Source organism: Cygnus olor, chromosome 3 (assembly GCF_009769625.2).
Source record: "Cygnus olor isolate bCygOlo1 chromosome 3, bCygOlo1.pri.v2, whole genome shotgun sequence".
NCBI classification, from domain to species: Eukaryota; Metazoa; Chordata; class Aves; order Anseriformes; family Anatidae; genus Cygnus; species Cygnus olor.
In genome coordinates this window covers 94,309,661-94,331,453 of record NC_049171.1, presented here as the reverse complement: position 1 = coordinate 94,331,453, position 21,793 = coordinate 94,309,661, and the positions used below count along the sequence as shown (strand labels likewise).

Here is a 21,793-nt window from a genome sequence, read left to right as displayed (position 1 = left end):
TCCTTTCTAATATTTGTGTCTGCAATCTCTGTGCTTTTGGAAATATATTTGGGCATTGAATTAATTGAAAAACTTTTCTTATACACCCAAAATCAAATACCTTTGCAAAGTTGTTTTCTTTAATAGTGGTTTTGCAAATAAATGATCTATTAACATGGAAATCTTCAGTACATTTTTTCTAATAGATTTGTTCTAATTTAGAAAAACAAACTACTTAATGTTTTTTTTGTTTGTATGTTTGATTTTTTTTTTTTTTTTTAAGTCCATCAAGCACTCTTCCTTGAACCTCAGTGGCTGAGAAGTTAGAGAAATTTGCATTATAATTACATTTCAGCAGTATGGCTACCAGTACTATAATTCCGTAGTGAACTCAGGGGAAAGGAAGAGAGAGGAGCAAAGGAATATACAATGTTTTCAAAGAACTAATCCATTCACTGTTGTTTATCTGTTTGGGTTTTTTATTTGTTTTCATTTTGCCAAGAAAGAGTCTATATTTATAAATCTAACATGCAAAGAAAGAGACCTTGTTAGAGTTTTAAGCAAAAGCTGCTGCTGTAAATGGGAGAGGTCTTTAAAGGAATTTAAGGAATGATGTAGAAAGTATCCCTAGTACGCCAAATTTAGGATGTGTGTGGAACTGAGTTTTAAGTAGAAGCCTTTATTTTAGTGCAGCTTGAGTCCTATGCATATGAAGAGTTTACTAAAAACCTTCACTGGTTAAAAGATTACAGTATTTGACTGCAAGTTTAACTCCTAGCTAGCATTTCATGTCAGAGCAAAATTCGGTGCTCTCATTCTTTTCATAACAAGTACATTTTTCACCTTAACTATGCGTGTAACGTGAGGTGTAAAGTTAATGTTTTTCCTATCACTAAAATCACGTTGGTTACAGAGCTGTGTTAAACTTGCTCTTGGGCAGCCTGCACTGAATTTCATTTTCATCAGACCCTGTAAGGGTTTGAATATGGCACTATCCCAAATGTTGCATTATGGGCCATCCAGTAACACTCAGCATTTACATGAATGTCTCCAAATTTGATTCCTTGCTGAGGATCATTATTTTGTAGTTTGAATGACTTGCAACAAATATAAATGATCAAGATAGAGAATTATTTTCATATATGTATTGATTTGTTCACTTTTAATCTGTCCATTTGAGTACTCTCTGTATAAATGCTCAGCTGGCAACTGAGTATGTGACAAATACAATAATATTAATACGTTCTGGACAGATTATGCAAATTGAATGACACTTGATTTTTAGGCCAAGTACTGTTTCCAATATATTCCAAAACAGAACACATTCATGACTTCAAGGCTTACAAACCAGCAGCAAAATCCACATCCTTCTGTATTTGTATTCATTTTGGAGACCTATTTATGTTATTTAACACTTCAAAATGAAACAGATGGAGTGTGCTTTGTTATCTGTGGCAGGACAGTCTAAAGGTTTATGTTTTCAGAGGTAAAGTCCGTAATGCATTTAACTTGTGCAGTGATTGTCAATGTGAAAATTGTGAAAAAGCACAATGAGTAGTTGCATTAGGATTCAAAGGATTATGAAGAGTGAAGTAAAAGGGAGCAAAATACTGAAAAAAAAAATAAAATGGTTATTTTTCAGTATTTCAGTTGGCTCTTCAAAAAACTCTCTTTTCATGGAAGATAATTCAGACAGACAACACCTAAATGAATTAATAAACTCCCTACTGGTCCCTGTGTCCCAGTTTTCACTGCTGATGACTTAAACCAGCGTATAAAGAGAGTACAAGAGTGCTTCCTGGGCCTCTGGTCTTGCACTAGACTCCATTTGGGTAAGCCCCTGCTCATATCTGTGCACCAGGGAATGGAGCTTTGCAGAACGTTCACACAGGGAGGACTTCATGTTCATTTGTATGATTTAATAATTAAATCTATTGTAAGCTAATGTGCAACTGGGAAGATAGAATCAGGAGAAAGCAAGGAGAGTTGAAGAGAATAAAAGTTTAAATTTTTGTGGTTAGAGTTGTAGGTTTGTTTACACCTTTTCAATACCCAAACCTTTTCCACTGTAACTCTATTTTTGTCCTTTGTCTATTATTAACTTTATGCCGTGCCTTTTTATGGCAGTGAGAGGGTTTTTCTGTTTCACTATTTTTGTATGTCTTAAACCTATATTCTTTCTAAGGAGGGTAAAGATGGAAAAAAAAGAATAAAAGCGAACTCAGGAAGCAATAAATCAGCTGCTGTCTTAGGAGCCAAGCTGTGTAATGAGAAAGAGCACAGCCAGAGGATGAAAACCTTCCCGCTGCTGGTGTGGAGATGGGGGCATCAGTTCTGTTCCAGCCACCTGAGATGGGGAAATTGATGGATGTTGTGGAAGCTGAGATAGGAGGCAGGCGCTGTGCAGACCCTTGCCCTTTCTAAGATTTCTTTAGTGTTTCACTTCAAGAAGCTACAAGATGTTTTTTCTCTGTTTTTCCTGGAAGCAACTCTTTCTGTACTTGCAATTTATGCATTTAATTTTCATTCCCTCAGAGAGTATTTTCAAGCTTTAAATATCTGTTGTCATGTCTTCAAACTGCATCATGCTGCCTTACTTACATTTCTGGAATTTTGCTTGCTCCTGTAGCATCCATGCACCCTATGTGTCCTACATACTTCAATTTCATCAGTTTCAATCAAGTCAAGTTGTCAATTTTTTTGACTTTGGCAAGTACTTCTGTACTTTGGCAAGCAGACTTTTGACTGGTACCTTAGATCCGTAAGCTGTCACCTCAGACAGTGACATGAAAAAAGGCCTCCTATTTTAGATATTCATGTTCATGCTCTCATCAGAACTTATAATTCAGCAAGAGAAAAGTAGCAGGATTTCAACAGTCGTAGTACAACCATCAAAACAAAAGGAAGCAGGTAGCTGCCTTGTTACAGAGATGAAAAACCAGGTGTTGGTACATTTCTGTTAGAATTTTAAGCACCCTATAAGACTTCTTTTTCCCAGTTTGCCACCATGTGCCTTGGTACATTCTTCCACCTTGTTAAAACACTATCTCCACTCCTTTCAAGATTTCGAATGTTATGGTAACAGCTGCTTCTGCTAGAGTGGAGGTCAACGTAATTTGCATTTGATTGTGTCTACAACTTAACAGGATAAGATCTGAGTTGGAAAAGAAGACAGCCAGAGTGAAATTTCCTGGTATTTCACCAGGCTTAGGAAAGTCCTGAAAAGTCCTTAGGAAAGACTGAAGCTGGGAAAAGCACAAACTATTCAGCCAGCATTACATGCTGCTCATTTGACCTTCACTACGCTGCCTCCCCAAATCCCACTGCTGAATTTCGCTTTTCTAAGTCTGTATGTTTACTGGCAGCTGTCCTAGACTACTAGTTCTGTAAGAGTTCCCTGCCTGGGCTTTTCTGTTCCATATTTTGAATGTATATATTTTCCAGAAGAAAACATTAATTTTACTATAATGAAGTCAGCTGAAATGTAAAAGATTGTTTTCCATGTGTACTTTTCACATATTCAGCAAACACTAGGAAAGGCTTTTGTGCTAAATAATTTTTTTTTAAAGTTTTGTTCAAATATAGGCAAAAACTTGCAAGAAAACATAGAACTTAGTGGTTATAGTCATTTTGTGATGGATACAGATAAAAATTTTGAGACATCATTTTGGAGACTGAACAGATGGAGAATGATAATTTTTGTCTAAGGATAATTTTGTCATTTTGTTCCAAGGAAAGGCTTTTGAGCTAAACATAGGTCATGAGAGCTAGCTAAAGAGCAGAGTTAAGTGAGACTTGCAATTAAGATTAAAGTGCCTTTTGCCTACCTACGAGAGCAGTGCCAGAATTTCCTGTAGTTAGAAACGGACTGGACTGTGAGTGGGGACAGAAGACTGCAAAATTATTAGCAGTCTTCAGAAAAAAGTATGTGTGTATACGTGTGTATGTATATGTGTATACATACGTGTATGCATACATATATATATATATATGTATGAAACTAAATTGTTTTTACACTCTAATTCTGAACGCAGATAAAATGAATAGGAGGAGTTGGTGAGATAGAAAGTCTGCAGAGGACCAGCTGGCGCTGCTTTGTTCATGAGAATTCTCGCCTTTTACCTCTTCATTGGTATTAAAAATAGCTAAGACGGAAGGAGGAAAAAACAGGGCTGCACTGAGAAGTGGTAGGTTGTGAGCACCAAGATGAGTTTTGCAGTAGTCATAACCTACGTGAGCGTTCAGGTGGGATCTGAAGGAAGAATAAGGCTGTGGCTTCCGGAATTTAATCTAAATAACTAATTCTTTCATCTAAATATATATTTCCTTCATGTAGGAAATATATAGGAAATATATATATAATATATATCATGTAGGAATTATATATTTCCTTCATGTAGGAAATAATGTCAAACAGTAAAATTGCAGTAAAATAGTGAAGAAAATTCACTGTGCTTGATCCAAGTAGCCCAAGGAGCATTTGAGCCACCGTAAGATGTGTGTTACCCTATTTGGGGAGATGTGTAACAAAAAGATTGGGTTCAGAAAGTGGTTCTTCATGACTAAATCTACACCTTTGAGAAACATTTTTAGGTTTCATCTTATTCTAAGGAAAGGCTTTTGCGCCAAAGTACTCAGTTTCATTTTTTACTGACGTACTTCATTTTGTGCATATAGGTAGGTAAGTATCACTTCCAGCTTTTGGGAGACAAGACAGACTTCTCTTAATCGGTTAAAAGCAAAGCTGTTATACAAAAGATCTCTTTCTAATTATTGTGTTGCTTTTGGGATAAAAAGTCAACCAGTAAAGAACAAAGTGTACCTTACCGAATGTATGTGCCAATTCCTTCTTACAAATTCTCCTCTTGTTATTTTTCCTGTGAAATATTCATATCGTGGTTTCACACCTTTATGTTTTGCCTGTGTGGCTTAATTGATCCATTCCTACTTTAAAGTCTGTTGTAGCGTATAAATATTTGGCATCAGCCTTATGGAAGTTACTTGACACGTAGGAGAGAAATCAGTGCCGAGACAGAAAGCAGAGCGTTTGAAAATACGGGTGGGACATACCCACTCAGTCAGCTCTCTGGTAAATGGAAGGAGGAGGAACACGGCAGCATTTTCTTAAGCTAAACCACCAGAAGAGAGGCCTTTTCCTCAAAAGGCCGCGCTTCAGAAACTATCACTTCTAACTAATAAATGTACGCAAGGCTTTATACCTCTATAGATTGAGCTAAGCATATCTGTAAACATGAAAACTGATGGTGATCAAAGCCACTGATGGACAGGTGATCAGTCTTAAGCAGTACTTAATCTTTGCTTAAGGAAATGCAGAGATTTGTTTAAATATGTGAGTTTAAACATACAAATGCAGAACCAAAAGGGGAAATCTTGGTCACGTGCAGTGCTCTGGAATAGCCGGCACGCATATTCAAACCATTTATAAACTTAGCAAGCACCAAATAAAAAGTCAGATTTTTTGTATCTGTAGCTCTACTGCAAGGCAGCTGCAAAATCTTCTTTATCCAAACTGGAAAATTTCCAGCCTATGTTTCTTCATCACCTGTTTATATCTTAGTGCTCCTTTGAAAGGCAGGTGTAGGTGTGTTTATTCCTCACTTGTTTCCCCTATTTGCTTATTTATAGAAGCAGCCATCTCCCCCTATGAGCTCAGGGAATTACAGACGTCATTGCTGGTATGAATGTGGCTATGTAGGAAGGCACAATGCTGCTAAGGTTCACGGTGAGAATTTACTATATCAAATCTCTTTACCTTTAGTCTAAGTTTTAAAAGAGCTATTCTGTACAACATTACTGCTTCCCTCCAGTCTAAAGGCTGCATCTTTCTTCAGTTTTGGTAAGCCCTGTATGGTATGAAGACTGATAGTTCAATAAATCTTAAATTGGACAGGTGCGAAGCACAGTTTTCAGCCACAGGTGGTTTAGGCCTTTTTTCAGATGAGAGTGAATGGAAAAATTGAAATGTAAGAAAAAAAGAGGACTGACACAAACATACTGATCTCAAGTCACTGAAAGTTCTGCACTTAATTGACAGGCTGCATTTTGGGTTCAGAAACATTAGTTTTAACTGATACTTTGTTCTTGAAAACTGACCTGTTATCAGCATGCTTTGAAAGGCTTACAGAGAACTGATGCTTTTTTTTTCCCTCTTCATTTATTGTTTTATTCCCGTATTTATTCCAAAATGACGTACACTGAGATTTCCAAAAGTTTACATGATACAACTCTATTGCTCATAATATTAAAAATGAGGAGACAGACACTGTATTATGCACTGATTATAATATAATTTTTAAATGTGAATGAGACAAGTTACTACATTGAAAAATGACCTGGGTAAAAAATTACTTTTTTTATTCCTATCAATAACAGAAATTTCCAGAGCTCAAAAAGGAAAGAATTCCAACAACTTTTTTTTTTCTTTTATGAGGTTTTTAAAATAAAAAATGTCTGTTTGAATTACCAAATAATGTTTGGAAATATCAGGGGTATATTATCAATGTAGTGCTGTAATTCTTCTATAATGCACATCCCAGCAATAATAATCTATATATATAAAACTGAAAATATGTATACACATATATGCATACAAATGGAGTATTTATAGTGCAAAAATAGATGCAAAAATAGGAAGTTGTTTCTTGCAATAGGTGTTCTAATAAAATAGAAAATCCCTTTACTTGCATAAAAATGTGTGTTGGACATTTCTGAATACAGTCAAGAAACTTCAGGTGAGCTTTGAAAAACAGTCACTCTGTGATTTGCTTTTGTATTGTTACAAACTCCCAGTGACTGCGTGTTGAGCTTCAATGACCAGACCTCCAAGGCATTACACCTCTTCGTTTTTATACTGCTATGTTTCTTCAAAGCATCCAGTATTTATTCACTTGTGGCATTTCTCTGTTCGTTGCTTGAACAAAAATAGCTCAATTTGATGAGTGTCAGATGTAGAGTGGTTATTTCTTTACTAAGTTTAAAACCAAATCTGTTTCTAACAATAGATATTATTTTCCAAAGTTCAGATAATTAATGCAGCATGCACTAACATGTTTTCTGAAAAATACAGGATTTTTACACCTACAGAAAGAAGGAAAAAGTGCAGGTTAAAGTGGCAATCCATGCTTCCATACCTGTGTTGCTCTTGTTTTTCAGTCCAAATGTGTGTATTTTTTGTTCCTGTGCTGAAGACATTTAGTCTTTAAGAGTATAAAACCCAAACCAGTATAAATTATCATGGGAGACCTCTGAGTCCTTAATGAATTTTGGAAAGACCCTGAAACAATCATAGATGTACGTGACAAATATTCTTTATCAGAGGTTTGTTGAACTGGAGCACTATTTCAGGTTTTCCTGTTCAGGACATAGAAAATGAAGCTTAAGTATACTCTACATGCCAAATGTTACCAACGTCATGTTGGCCCTCCATGTTTCTGGTAGCAAGCCAACTCTGTTTCTGTTGAGACTCTATAGACTTTATTTTTTTGAAGAAAAGTCTAGCCTAACACCTGATACATATCATTTAATTCTATTGATACTGGTGATTTTCATAGTTGTACATTAAAAGAACTTGGTGAGACAGAGGTCTAATTCAATAGATTTTTGTTTTTTTCTAATCACTTTCTCGATAAACTCAGAGTTGGTCATCAGTATTCAAGGTGCAGCCATATGTAGGAGTTCTTTCTTCTGCATCCGTAAAACATATCAACCTTTGCTTTCAAATGTCTTATGGCTACAGTTACCTGCCTTTTTCATCTTGAGGTCAAATTAAGATAGTGTTGTAGTATTTACCTCCTTTATTTTTGTTTTAATTTGAGGATCTTAAGCTGTCTCTTCATGGTCTGAAATTGTCTTCAAACTTAACTGGGTAAAGAGAATTTACCACTGCATCTTATTCTGGAGGAGTTCAAAGCTTGGCTTTTGATTTAAATGAGCTGTTGGTCCACTCGGGTATTCTCACCATCCCTCTCTCCCCCCCCTTCCCTCCCTCTCACACACACAGTAGCACTGTGATCGTTGTTATGAAATCTCCTGCTAACTTAAAAAGAAAGGTTTAAGGCTAGGTTTTCTTTGTGAAGAGAAAGCCTTTCACTGGGAACTAGTTCCAGTCTTTTGTCCAGCAAGTTTGATAACCTTTAGAGTATCCTAAGGCAGTGCTTTTATTATCTGCAATCTCACAGGCCTGTAGAGTAGCAGAAAAGTTAGAGTACAGACTTTGAATATCATCTTTTTTTTTCCCGTAAAACTATTTTGGAGAATGGTTAGAGATTACTTTTGCTAATGGAAAAAAAAAAAAAAAATAGGCTCTGCAAAACAAACCTAAATAAAACCCAAGTGAAGGGAGAATCAGGACTTACTAAGTAATTGCTAAGTAGCATCAACTTATTGAAAAGTTAGTCAATTTAACCGTTATACCAAGTGCTCATGTTTGGTAACTATGGTATTCCACACTTGCTGAATAATACAGCTTGCTTTGTTTTGTTTTTTATTTTATTTTATTTCATAGGAGACTCCTAAGACAAATTGAGGACCCTTAAGAAATTTTCCCAATAACAGCTCCCGTTTAACTGTTGCCAGGAAGCTGACTGACGCATCCCTCTTGTGAGATCATGCAAAGCTTCTTAGCATATCTTCTTGAAATAGTTAGCTCTTAAAGAAGCAAAACCAAACTTGCTCTTCCATTTTTAATCTCTGAATGCTAGTTTTCTTGGTAATTATTCTCTCAGCTACTCTGACTCCTAGCTTTACGCCCATTTTAGCAACAGCTTTATTCCACTTATATCCTCTGTCCCAGCAGACTAGGCGAACATATTACTATGTTCCAGGGCCAGTGCAACACTATATAGTCCTAGGAAAGGTGCATCCCACAGTTTCGGTGTAGAAACATGGAAGGACCGTGGAAGGACATGGAAGGTCTGTCTTGCACTGTACTATCCCAAACTCCAGCTCTTGTGTAGAAGGGCAGTGCTGCTGCTCCGTGCTCCTACAGTGGTTCAGGGATCATCAGGTAGTGCCAGAGACACTTCTTCTTTTCAACATTAAGCAAAGTCTGAGCAAGCCGAGATGCACTGGCTGCTGAGTGGGCCTGGCAAGCAGCATTTCCACATTTTATTTCCATTCAGATCTGCCAGGTTTCTTATATGACCTTACAGCTGGAATTAATTGTACTTACTGGACGTAACTGAATTGCCAGTTCTGCCCGTGGCAGTCACCTGCATTTACAAATTGTTTGCCTGTGAAAATTGGTGAACTACTTACTACTCAGCAACAATGAATTTCACGTTATAAATACCTGAAGGAAGTTTCTGTCATAACATTATCATTATGACAAATTATTATTAACTATTACAGAGTATTGACAGTGTTCATTATTGATACAATGTCTGCACTTCTACTTGGTTTAGCATAGTGCTTTTACTACAGCAGAACATTAGCTCTCCAAATACTCAGAAATAACCTGAACAACTCACTAAAAGAAATGTCATAAAAGTGATGTTAAAGTGACTTTTGTGAACTAAGCCTACATTTTTACATAAAACCAAAATAGATGGAAAGTAACCTTACAATTCAAAATCCTACAAATTAAACTCATTAAAATCTCAAAATGAAGTTGTACAAATAGGGAATTAAATACACGTGAGCAGAGAGAAAGAAGGCAGGCTCGTCTCCCTGTCCGTCTGTCCAGACTTAGTACAGGAGTGACTGGGATGATCATCTCCTTAGTGCTGTTCCTTCAAAACAACTCTTCAGGGACCATGTGCATCGTGTAATGTTTATTGCTCTTGTATCAGTAGAGTGTTGTGGTATTACGAGGTAGACTTCGGGTTCTTGTGTCCTATGAGAAAGTCGTAGAAGGTCAGTCACAGCTTTTCTTATGGTAATGAAAACTCATTTTATTCTTTTTCACTTTTTGATTGATAGAGAGTGATGACTCTGTGTCCTCTGTGTCTTTTTGAGGTGCTAAAAGTACACAAAACTGTTTTGTTTGATTGACAACATAATTGGAGAGAGAAAAAAAATAGAGAAAAAAAGAAACTGAAAGATGCCAGAAATGGCGAACAAACAGGACAGAATGAAACTGATTATTTTAAAACCAAGCAGTAAACAGGAGACAGAATAAATGGTTTTCATTTTCATTATTTGTATCGTATGCTTTTCTATGAACAAGTTTGAAGCTGAATACTGAGTATACCAATGTAAAGTATTGTGTGTTTCATCCTCCTGAGGTAAACAGAGAGATTTATAGCTAGGTGTTTCCTGAGAACCAATCTCCAGCCCGTAAATTACGGAATAATATATTCATTTCCTTAGGTACTTTGTAATATGATTTAAGTACTCAGTTTTCTTCTTTTAAAAGTCATAATTCTGTTGTTCACCTAAATCAGACTAGAGAGCTCCTAACGAAACTTTTAACAAAGCATTTCTTTCTGGCCTACTCTGCTCCACATTGTTGGAAACCCCTTCAAAATAAATTATATAAAACGCAGGGGTTTTCAGAGGCCTGGGGCAAAGGCTGAGACAATGATTTATTAGGCATCATTATAATGTAACAGATCAGGGTTTCTTGCCTTTCAAAAGGAACCTGCAATCCTCCATGCAGTGCAGGTGTCTGTCTTCATCCATTTCTGCTATGGCTTTTTACATCTTGTTCTTTGCAGCACCTGAGTCCGCAGTGTATCTTCAGCTACATACCATCTTCTTTTACTCAAAGGGTGGAGGAGACTGGGACAGTCCTCATAGCAGAAAAAAAGATAAATTTGTCAATTTCAGAAGAATTAACAGACAAATTGTAGAATGTGCTAAGTACCCTTTACTCTTAGCAGTTTTGGAAGGACATGAGGGAGCTTAGGAGTTATAAGACCATAGCCTTCCCTGCATGGGAAAGGTTCTGGGGTTATTATCAAACATATTTCTACTCTTGGTAACAGGTAAAAATAGCAGTATTAATTATTTTTCTTTAGAAGAATCTTAACAGTGTTTTAATGTGGTCATAATCATGAATCATCTCCCCAGTCTGACACACAGCTTATCTACTTATTTATTTTTATGCTCCTATTCAGAACCCATCTTTTCCTTTTTCAGAACAGACCATGAAAATATGTTTCACTGTGGTATTTCTGGCAGCAGGCAGAAGGCATGGCGGTTTTACTATATGTTTTTATGTATCTACAGATGCAGCAGCTTGAGAGACAAGTTATAGATGCTGACCGTCAAGCAGAGAGGGCTTTTCAGCAGGTATATCTAAATTGAAAAATGCCTCAACTAGCTATGTGCATGTTAAGGTACTGTTAACAGGGGAAATTCAGAAAATTGCTTTCTGTCTTAAGGATTGCTCAAAAGGGAGAAGACAGCTTCCTTTTACATCTACTGATTTGTCTTAGTAGAGATGTCCTAACACCTTTCTTTGCTCAATGTCCAATTCAGTTCAGTAAAATCAGAGCTAACAGAGCAAATCCAGAACAGATGCATGTAATGGACTTCTTCATTGATTGATAGAAATAAAAGGGAGAGGAAACAGTGACCTGTTTTAGAAAAACCTTACGAAAATAAAGCAAGGCTAACCAATACAGTCTCTAAATAGAACTATTCTGTGCTGCTTGTTATTCTTTAAAAAAAAAAAAAAGTGTTTTGCCAGTCCTGCTGACATTAGATGCAGAGGGTGATATAACAAACTGTGGCATTTTTTCTCAAATAAGGTTTGGAGTTTTGCAGGATTACCTTGAATCAAAAGTGTGGGGGCAATTTTAACAATCGATTTTGTGATTAAATTATTACCTTTATCGTGGAATATTGTTTCTTAAAGTTTTATGTTTGACCTTCCAAATAGGTGCAAGTTATGGAAGAAAAATTAAAAGCAGCTAATGTTCAAACGAGCGAATCAGAAAACAGGTTGTATAAGAGATGTCAAGATCTGGAGATCCTGATTCAAGATAAAAATGACATAATACAAAAATTGGAGCAACAACTTGAAGAACAGGTCAGAAATAACTCTGTTACAAGAGAGGAGCATCAGTTCCATTCTTAATTATGCAAAAGAAAAATAAAAGAATTAAGATCAATAGAGGACAGAAAAGTTTAGAATTATTTCTGTCGTTTGATTGGAAAGTTTCCCATTAGGAGTGTGCTTTGAATAACATTTGTTCACTTGCAAATTATGCTCTCACTTCCTTTGAAAGAAATCTAATTTTTAAGAGGGCCAAGACATTCTTCCTTATCTCTGTCTCCTCTGCTTTCCAGTGGAATAGCAGCCTCTCTGAAGGGCCTATTTGTCATTTATTTAAAAATCACCATGTGTCACCCAGGAGATTGAATTTCTTGAAGGAAACTTTAGGATTTGTTTCTGACAGTACTACTGTGGCAAGCTAGAATGTTAAGTGAAGTGTATGCTTGTGTCAATTTTTTTTTCCAGAAGCAAATACGACTTCAAGAAGCAAAACTTATAGAAGAAAAAGCAGCTAAAATAAAAGAATGGGTGACCGTCAAGCTCCATGAGGTATAACTCTTGCTACAATGCTTGTCATACAGAAAATTGACCATAGTCAAAAAAAACGCTTCCCAGTTTGATTGGTTGGTATGGTTACTTCACTGAAAGATGAAAACTGGAAACAACAGCATAGAGGGCAAAAGTGTCCATATTGCTTAACTTCTGGTGTCTGATTTGCTTAACTTGTATCTCTTTGTCCTCTTCATGGAGAGAACCCCCAGGAACTGCTCTCTGGCAGATATTCTCATCTCCACCAATTGAGAAAGATTAGCTGGCAAATTTAGCTTGATCCAGCAGGTGCTTGAAGTGGGAACAATCCCCCAAAAGCTGAACAAGTCTACTGGGGTCTGGCAGAAAAAGGATGTACCATTTCTTGTTTTCCAGTGCCCACTGTACTCTTAGTCATGAATAGTTTCAGGGGCACTGGCTCTATTCCCGTAGGAGACCAGCTGTCTCCCTTGTTTCTCTGCTGTGGTGAGATAACCATCTGTACCCTGTCTAAGGCTGCTGATTTTGGTATGCAGCAGTGCTTTCTCCTCCTTCCATTTAGAGAATTTGAAATTGTCTGTAAATGTTACAGTCCTACAGTCCCGTGGTTAACTGGAAAGTGCACACTCCAGTTTAAAAAAAAACAAAAACATATTTTTTTAAATAGGAAACTAAAAATAACATTTATGATTAGTCTGCAAGGGAAGTTTTTAAAATCATTTAATAAAAATATAGTTAAGTTTAGCTAAAATCATCTCAAAATAGTTTGCACGAAATGAAATATGACTGAAACTATGTACTTAGTTTGGAATGTGCAGGATCTCAAGCTAGTTTCACAGTGGTGGCTAGGTGTCACTCACAGGGAAGTGGAACTGATGGCTCCCTTCTCCATGATATTGGACACTCAGATTCACATCTTTTTTCATAATTCAGAACTGGTGTTTGAACCAATGTCTCTTAATTCCTAGTAGTGAGCTATAGCAATGGCTTGGTGGGGTCTTTTTCTTCCTGTAGATTTGTTCTGTGTAAGCTTTTCAGTACCCATTTATTTAATACTTGCTGTGGGATGTCAGGATGTTCTAGTGCCATCATTGCCTTCAATTCTTCTGCCTTCTCTTGGGTTTGCCAAATGGTACAAGAGTTTGTTTGTAACTCTAGCCCTTTGCTTTTATTAAAAGCGACAACAGGGATTTCTCTTTTTATTAATTATTTGGGCTTTTTAAAGGAGTCTTAGGTTTGCTTGGTGGGGGAATGATTTTAACAGAGTAAACAGTTATGCAGATAATCATTGCAGGGAATTTTATTGTTCAGAAAATACAAATGCATAGACTGTCATTAAGCAAAGTAAATTGGAGATTAGCATTTGAAATAGCTTCACCTTAAGAAAACAAATTCAGAGAAAATGTTAAGTGATATAATGACTTTTAAAAATGTTTCACCGATGGATGAAGTTAAATTTGTGTTTTTAGTTAGAGGTGGAAAATCAGAACCTTCGCTTGATTAACCAAAAGCAAACCAAAGAGATGAAAACAGTACAATCCAAACTGCAAGGTAAATGTACAAGTTTTTGAAACATTTCTCTATATACAGCATAATTCTTACTATACCCTATTAATTTGTGCATCCATATAATTGAAATATTCCATAATGCTCATTGAAATCTTTGTGATTTTAATTACCTGACCTTAGAGTGACTGTACATAAAGTTGTTAGCTAAGCAATAATTTAATTTTTATTAAAAAGACATTCAAACAAAGCACAACTCTTTTTTTGCTGGCTGAACTGGTATGTTTGTGTTATGTAAAAGGTTTTGCAAGTAGTAAGATTTGACAGGGTTTGTGTCAGGTGTTTGCTTTCATTTCTTCATTTTATCACTGTTATTCTAGCACTGTTAAGGAACCAGTGAATGTCAGTCTGCAGGGAATAAGAATTCTGATCAGATTTTTGTAGCTATTACATTTGACTACAGTCATCCAAAACCTATTAACACATAATTGCTGAATTACTATTCTTCAGAAGCTACAGGCAAGAAATCTGTTACTTCAACACAAAAACCTGGAGAATGTCAGCGACTAAGCAGTTTGACTTTTGGATGCTTTTCAAACAGAGCAAGAAGTCCTCAACCATCTCCTAAATTTGAAGAAATAAGCAAATCTTCATCAAAAGAGTCAGACTACACTGAAGGCAGAAACACACTAGGTACAGAGTCACACATACTGTCATTTTATTCTAACACAGGTGGGAAACCAAAATCGAAGTGTTATGTAAGTGGATCCAAACCAGCTGTTTTCCAAGTATGTAGCAGTACTCTCTCCTTCTTTAATGCCAGTCTCTACTACTAGGAAGAAATCCTTTTGAGCATTAGCATCTCAGTAATACCACTGATACTTTGCTTGGCAGCATGCAGTGGCTAATGGGTGCTCTGGCTGCCCAGGAAAGAAACTGTTGTGGTTCAGGTTTGCTCCACAGTAGCATATGGAGTTCAGGTGTGCCAGTCCCCCAGAGACTGCTGTTAGGTTTTTATGCCTCTGTACGGTCTCATTTAAGTCCGGTTTCTGTATATTTTATCTATGCTACTACTGGTGTCCCAGTGTTAGTTTTATGTCCTAATTCAAGAAGATACTATTTTGATCAGGGTCAGAAATAATAGAAAAGAGTCTCAGGCATCTTTTTGCACTATTGTTTCCTATCCAAATAAGTAAAAAGCTCCCTCAACAGTTTGTACAATTGCCCTACAAGCCCTGAAGTCCTGTAATGCTAGCAAATTGATGTGCTGTTATGTTGTTATAAGCATAAGCAACTCCATTGCAGCTTGCTGCTTTCCTTAAGCAATGAAAAGCTCAGGAAGGAGACTGTTACTCCTGCTCTGGTCCTTCATTTGAGTCCCATAGTGCTATTTACGGCCTCAGAATTTTATTCACAGTTCATCATGGTATCCAACATTACAAGTTGAATTCTGTGGAAAAGCAGAAATTGACTCAGATCCCGTTAATATTTTGTATACTTATTTATCCAATCCACTTTAACTTCATATAGCTATTTAACTTTCCCAAGTGTCTGTGTAGAAAAGTCCTAGTTCTAGCATCTGTTTTAACTCAGGGGGAACACGTAGGCCTCACTGACATGCTTCAAGCTTCAAGCTCTTGCAAAACCAGGTAAAAGTGAAAAGCATAAGCAGAGCTATTTTTAACACGTCTTTCCCTGAGCATTTTTATGAGCCACTCTTGTATATCTTAAGCATGCTCCACTGAGAATATGGTAATAGCTTGCAGAATAAATTTCTGTAAATAAACACTGTAGATATCCTCAGAATATTTGATTTGTTAGCGTAAATCTTTTCTGTCAAGCTTTTACTCCGCTTTAATTTTCTCTAGATTTAATAAAGCAGCTAAATGCGTATGCCCTCTTAAACCATTGTTTTGTCTTTTTTCTAGTTTTTATTTTCATACATATCTGGTTTACTTTAACATTTACTTTAACATCCACTCTGCTCATCTGTACATTTATTGCCATATTTAGTTTGGCTAAAACTTGGAGTATTGTCTATTACATTTTTTTCTTAAATACTGTTGCAACTTCAGTTGCATTCAAAAATTTGTAATATTTTTCTTACAGATTATTATGTACAATATTCAGAAAAAAATAAATGTGCTTACTTGAAATGATTACCTACTTACTATTTGCAGACATAATGACAAAATCCTTTAGCAGTCAAATTTGCTAAAGTAATTTTCTCCTGTTCATTGTATTTGTCTTCTAGAGAAGGATATCCTGGAAACTACCTTTGCTGGTCCTGCACATGAAAGCAATAAAGGTCAGAAGTCATTGCAGCAAAGTTCCTCAGGATCAGAGCAGAAGAAAAATGTGAGAACAAGTTGTTCATCCAAAGATATAGACAGTGACATGTCAAAGAACTCCTGCACTACAGGGAGTGACTGGAGCTCAGATGAGGATGGAGGAGATAATAAAGGACTGAAATCCAGGTGTGCATCCACTCTCTCAAGCCACACATCCGAAGAGAACGCTAGGTACAGTAGAATGGGAAGTGAAATGTATTTGACAGCTTCTGATGACAGTAGTTCTCTATTTGAAGAAGAGAGTTTGGGTGTTCAGAAGACACAGCACAAAAAGTTGTACTCCTGGCAGCAAGGGTCCCAAAGAAAAGGCCAGAACAATCCAGGTGGAAAGTGCAACTCAGACTTCACAAGTAAGAAGAAAGACCAAGATAGTTCTTCAGATGAACTGAACAAGAAATTTCAGTCTCAGAGGCTAGATTATTCATCCTCATCCAGTGAGGCAAATACCCCAAGTCCCATTTTAACCCCTGCTCTAACCCCTAAACACCCAATCCTAGCAACTTCTGCAGGCTCTCAGTACCCGACACCATCAGACTCTCCCTCAAATTTGCCACCTCCAAAGTTACGGACTCCTAATGTGTTTAGTATAAATTCAGCTTTGGCAAAAAAACATTTAAGCCAGCCCCAGCTGAGCTCTGATAGAATGTTTGGTAAAAATAGAAATGCTATAAGCATGATACGTCCGTGGAGACCTCAGGAAACAGACATTGATCTGGTGGATGGAGAAGATACAGGTATTTTAGAGAAAATGGAGATGGGCTGTGATGAAGGAGTGTTTACCTATGACTGCACTGAAGCACAAAATGCTGAAGCCCAGGAACCCTGTGATACGACAAAAAGAGCTGCTAGCAACAAACCTCCAACCCCACCATTACATCGATTTCCTTCCTGGGTAAGAGTAATTCTAGATACTTTTCCTGACAGTGAAACTAACTTATCTTCGTACTTCTATGTTTTTTGTTGCCTGTACCTTTCCCATTCTGTTTGATGACAAGACAGGGTGTTACCTTAATTGAAGTTAAGAGGAGAAATCCAGAAGCAAGTTTGATTTGAAGCACAGCATTTAAGCCATTGAAAAACATATTTTTTGTAGAGAAGACCTTTTTTTTTAATGTCACATCTAAGTTGCATATGTCTTTTTGTGTATAACCAACAAGGTAATGCTTGTGAATGTGTTTGTTTATTTATTTCAATACGAACAGAGACTTAAAAGTGCTGGTGTCAATGCTGTTACTATAACCATTGTACCACTCACAATCTAAACAATAAGTTGACAAACAACAACTACTGATTACAGAAGTTACTGATTATTTTTTTCCAGAAAAAATTTAAAGCCATCATTCGGGGAATTAAAGTAGATACTAATTTTTCTAACACAAAATCCAAAACTAGCTCCATCTATACTTACTGATTCTGCAGTTCCACAGTCCCATTTAGTGATTCAGAGGTGAGTAACGCGTTAATATAACACATTATTTCTGCTGATATATTTTAGTACATAATTTTTTCATTGTAGATTTTCATATTCTAGCTTTCTAACACAAAACTGTTGAAATGTTGTCTCCATAATGTCATGTTTCTGTTCTTAACTATACAATCTTCCATTAAAAAATATTCTCACTTTACCTTCTTTGGCCACTGATAATAGTATATTTAAAAAGAAGTTAAATGACTGAAAATAAGTTTTTCATTTTGAGAAAAAAAGATTGAATCATGCAGTGGGTATGGTGGGTATGGCATATAAAACAAGGATGCATTTTTCAGCCACCACTGATGAGACCATTTTATCAACCATATTATCAATTGAATGTATTAACACAAAGACTAGGACGATATGGGGAGGCTGAACAAAAGTAACTCTGTTTTAATTGTCTACCATCACATCCATTCTTTTTATGTTAGGAAAGCAGAATTTATGCTGTAGCCAAATCTGGCTTAAGGATGTCTGAAGCTTTCACCATGGAATCTCTTAACAAAAGTAAGTGGTTTAGTTGTTCTTTGTCTCATGAACAAAAATTCTCTTCTTACGATTACTGGTAAGAAAGGACCAAATGTCCCATGTTCCTCTAAGATTCTAAGATTCAATTACCTGCTATTTAAAACCCTGAAAATCATTGTTTATCTTTCCATTGCCTTCTATTACTTTGCCTCTTGACTTTGTGCTGAATTTGTACTTTGTTCACACCAGATTTCTTTCCAGTTCATTTTGAAGATTCTATACCAAATATCAGGGTGAAAGATTGTACTTTCAGTTTAAAAAGGGTTAATGGTCATGATTACAATTTATGTATTGTAAATTTCAAAAAACTATAAATCTCACATCCAGAAGAATCAGGAGTTAGTTCAATTTTTATAGCTGAGCTATACAGTGCAAAAAATGACATCAGAATTTGGTAAATTGAGGGGGTGTAACTTAGGAAGGTCATTTATACAATGTGTTGCTTTTTTAGGTGCTGTTTCATTAACTTCATACTCCATATCTGGATTATACACATCTCTGATATATAAGAACATGACCACTCCTGTCTACACCACTTTGAAAGGGGTAACTGCATTACTGTTTAAAAAACATGTTTAAATACCATTAGGCTTCACATCCAAAAACTTGCTTTTTCACATTTGAGGCTACCATGCCAAATGTGTCATAAGATCATGGTTAGAGGTTATAGAACCCCAGAAGTAATGGAAATGTCAAATAGCTGGGAAAAAAACAAAACCACTGCTCCTTATAAAATGTTACCAGCCCAGGTCAGTCTTTCTCAGGTCCCTTGCTGATTTTTTCCAAAGACTTGTTAATTATTAAACAGAGCCACATGGTGTTCAGTGTCGTAATTAAAAGCGCGTGTGTGTATAGAAATGTCTTTGTGTCAGTGCCAAAACTATTTTTATTCAGATAGCCAGCAGTAACTAATCACAGCTTTTTTTTTTTCTGGCAGCTTTTTGTGATTGGAAAGACCCATCCCTTAAGTTTGCCTCAGTTTTCTGTTTCAAAGTGTGGGGGTGGTTGAGGATACAGAGGACAGAGGGAATTCAGTTTTATGTTGATATTTGTGTGCCAAAACTCACAGCCCAAGCAAAAACAGCTTTGAATGTTACAAAGCCAGCAGAGCTCTGCCACAGTATGAAGGAAACGACTGATACTTTTTACGCAAGATGATACCAAAGAATGTTGTGTTAATTTCTGCAGAAAGCAACTCAAATAAGCAACAGCCCATTTATAGATGAGTCGTCAGGATCTGAGGAAGAAGACAGCTCTCGGTCCAGCTCAAGGACTTCTGAGTCCGATTCTCGAAGCAGAAGTGGACCGAGTAGTCCTCGGGCTATGAAACGAGGTAGGCGAAAAACAGAAGAAGAATGAACTCCTTGGGAGCTTGGAAAACTGAACAGTTTGCTTTATCTTCTTAGAAATTGATTTCTTAGTTAAATTGCATGGACATCTCAAATCGAGGCTTCTATCTAAGCTATCAAAGCCTAGATCTATTCAAGCAGGAGAAAGGACAGTTGTGTGTGGCTTTCTTTTTATTGCTGTTATTGAAGATGGATGTTTAAGGCATTAGTCTAACTGTTGTCTTGAGGGAAAAGTGACTTTTACATTTAAAGGAAGAAACTCCACTTTACTTGTGCTCTGTCACACCAATTATTCCCTATAACCTTTGACTGCATGTACATAAAATGACCTAGAAGAAAGTAACTGCTAGCAGCAAAAAAAATACATACTCTTTTTATAAAACAAAGTAATAGTTTAACATGATTAGAAAGCAGGTGTGAAAGTTCCCCCAACAGAGTATTTGGTTCTGTCATCTCATGCAGTGGTGGACTTCTTTCCTTTTTATAGTGACTGTTTTATGCAAAGATGTAGTTAAAACACTTGAATCCAGTAATGTTCTTTTTTCGGAGGTAAATCTCACAGCAGTACATAACCGTGTGTTTTCCATCTGCGAAATGAAAATAACATGCTTCACTACATGGCGAGATACAATGCTTCTTCATTAGGTGACAGTATCACTGTTAACTCCCTGAGGTTTCTTCACTGGGTAAAGCAAAGGAGTTTACAATCTAGCATCCTAGTACTTACATCCTCTGTTATGTATTGCTTAGCAATGCAAAATAGCATTATTTGGTTGTTCCTGTTATATATGTTAAAATCCCAGTGAGCTAGAGTTCCACTCACATCACCCTTGAGCAGGCAAAAACAGCTGCTGATTTGCTATGAGTGTTTCAGTGCCAGCCAGACATGCCATCGAGGCTGTTTCATTTCCCAGGTCTGCCTGCTGCTCTGCAAGGAAGGAACAACCTTCTTTGACCTTCAGAGCTCTCTCAGCCAGTTTTCTTAGGGCCAGGACATGCAACCTTCCCCGCCTGAGTCTTGTCCTTCACTGGATTTCTCCTGCAACTCTTGTTTTTTATGTAATGCCAACTGAAAAGACCAAAGTGCTTGTCTGTGGTGGTCCCGTTTCCAGTGCAGTAGTTACAGTTCTGCCACGCTAATGTGATAAGGACCCATAGTTCCTGCGTATGCATCTCATCATGTTTGCACGATAGGAAAGGTAAATCAGCTAATTACATAGCCGATTTCACCCACAGTTTACATCACTACTGTAAAATTGAGCCATTCCCTTTGTCTGTACTTCCTTCTTCAAAACTAGCCCTTGCATTACTTCATGCATGGAAAGTTTTCTTAACCACAGAACACATATATACATATGAGATCACATTGTTTAAAAATCTAGGCAGTCACAGATTTGTCTAGGAGCATAATTAGCTTGCTGCAAGATCTTACATGAAAAGAGAACAACCGACCTGAAAGCCCAGGTGGCTTGCCAAAACAATAAATGAGAAAAGCATTTTTTTAAATCAAATCAGCTAATAAGTTTGGAAATCAATGAAATGAAGGAAACATGACATCTTCATTTCAGTCTTGGAGAGTTACCTTTCAGAACAGAACACTGGTCAGAAAGTAAAATTTTACAAAAGGACATGTTTGAAAATCGTTATTTCTGTGATGAATTTGGAACAGTTTGAATTTTTATTGCTCATTCACTAGAATTTAAAACACGGTGCATTTTTTTCTAGGAGTAAAGCTAATAAACTTTTTTTTAAAATCCTGAAATCTGGAATTCAGACTTTCAAAAAATTTCCATATAAAAAATAATACTAATTGCAAAAAAAGACAGTAACCTACAACTTCAACATAATGTTGAGCCTAGCTTTTTAGTACCTATGCACATGCATTGGAAATCTAGATACTAGAGAAAATGACAGAAAGAGGAAGGAGCAAGTTACTTAGTTTAATTAAAGATCCTATATCTGTTTTGTACAGAATAAATGGGATATAGGGCACTGACTTCCTCCTCTAAAAAAGGTGTAGTAATATAACAGAAGGTCATAATATATAGAAGACAATTACTTCTTGTTTCATTCATAAGTAAACAATTAATTATGAAGAAAATGGGATTCTAGCTATTAG

General features: G+C 36.5%; 1 protein-coding gene across 9 annotated transcripts in view; it reads left to right on the top strand.

The window, feature by feature from the left end:
* PLEKHH2 (pleckstrin homology, MyTH4 and FERM domain containing H2) overlaps window positions 1-21,793 on the top strand; it is a 55,809-nt gene that overhangs the window by 8,506 nt on the left and 25,510 nt on the right. For 3 of the 9 annotated variants that reach the window (XM_040553570.1, XM_040553568.1, XM_040553572.1), the window contains exons 3-11: window positions 11,170-11,232; window positions 11,825-11,974; window positions 12,407-12,490; window positions 13,939-14,020; window positions 14,486-14,668; window positions 16,230-17,218; window positions 18,229-18,304; window positions 18,777-18,871; window positions 19,514-19,658. In XM_040553570.1, the coding sequence (XP_040409504.1) occupies window positions 11,170-11,232; window positions 11,825-11,974; window positions 12,407-12,490; window positions 13,939-14,020; window positions 14,486-14,668; window positions 16,230-17,218; window positions 18,229-18,304; window positions 18,777-18,871; window positions 19,514-19,658 (1,867 nt within the window). Of the gene's footprint in view, window positions 1-5,625; window positions 5,723-11,169; window positions 11,233-11,824; window positions 11,975-12,406; window positions 12,491-13,938; window positions 14,021-14,485; window positions 14,669-16,229; window positions 17,219-18,228; window positions 18,305-18,776; window positions 18,872-19,513; window positions 19,659-21,793 lie in introns of all 9 variants that reach the window. The other 6 variants (XM_040553573.1, XM_040553571.1, XM_040553575.1 and 3 more) reach the window with 4 other exon arrangements.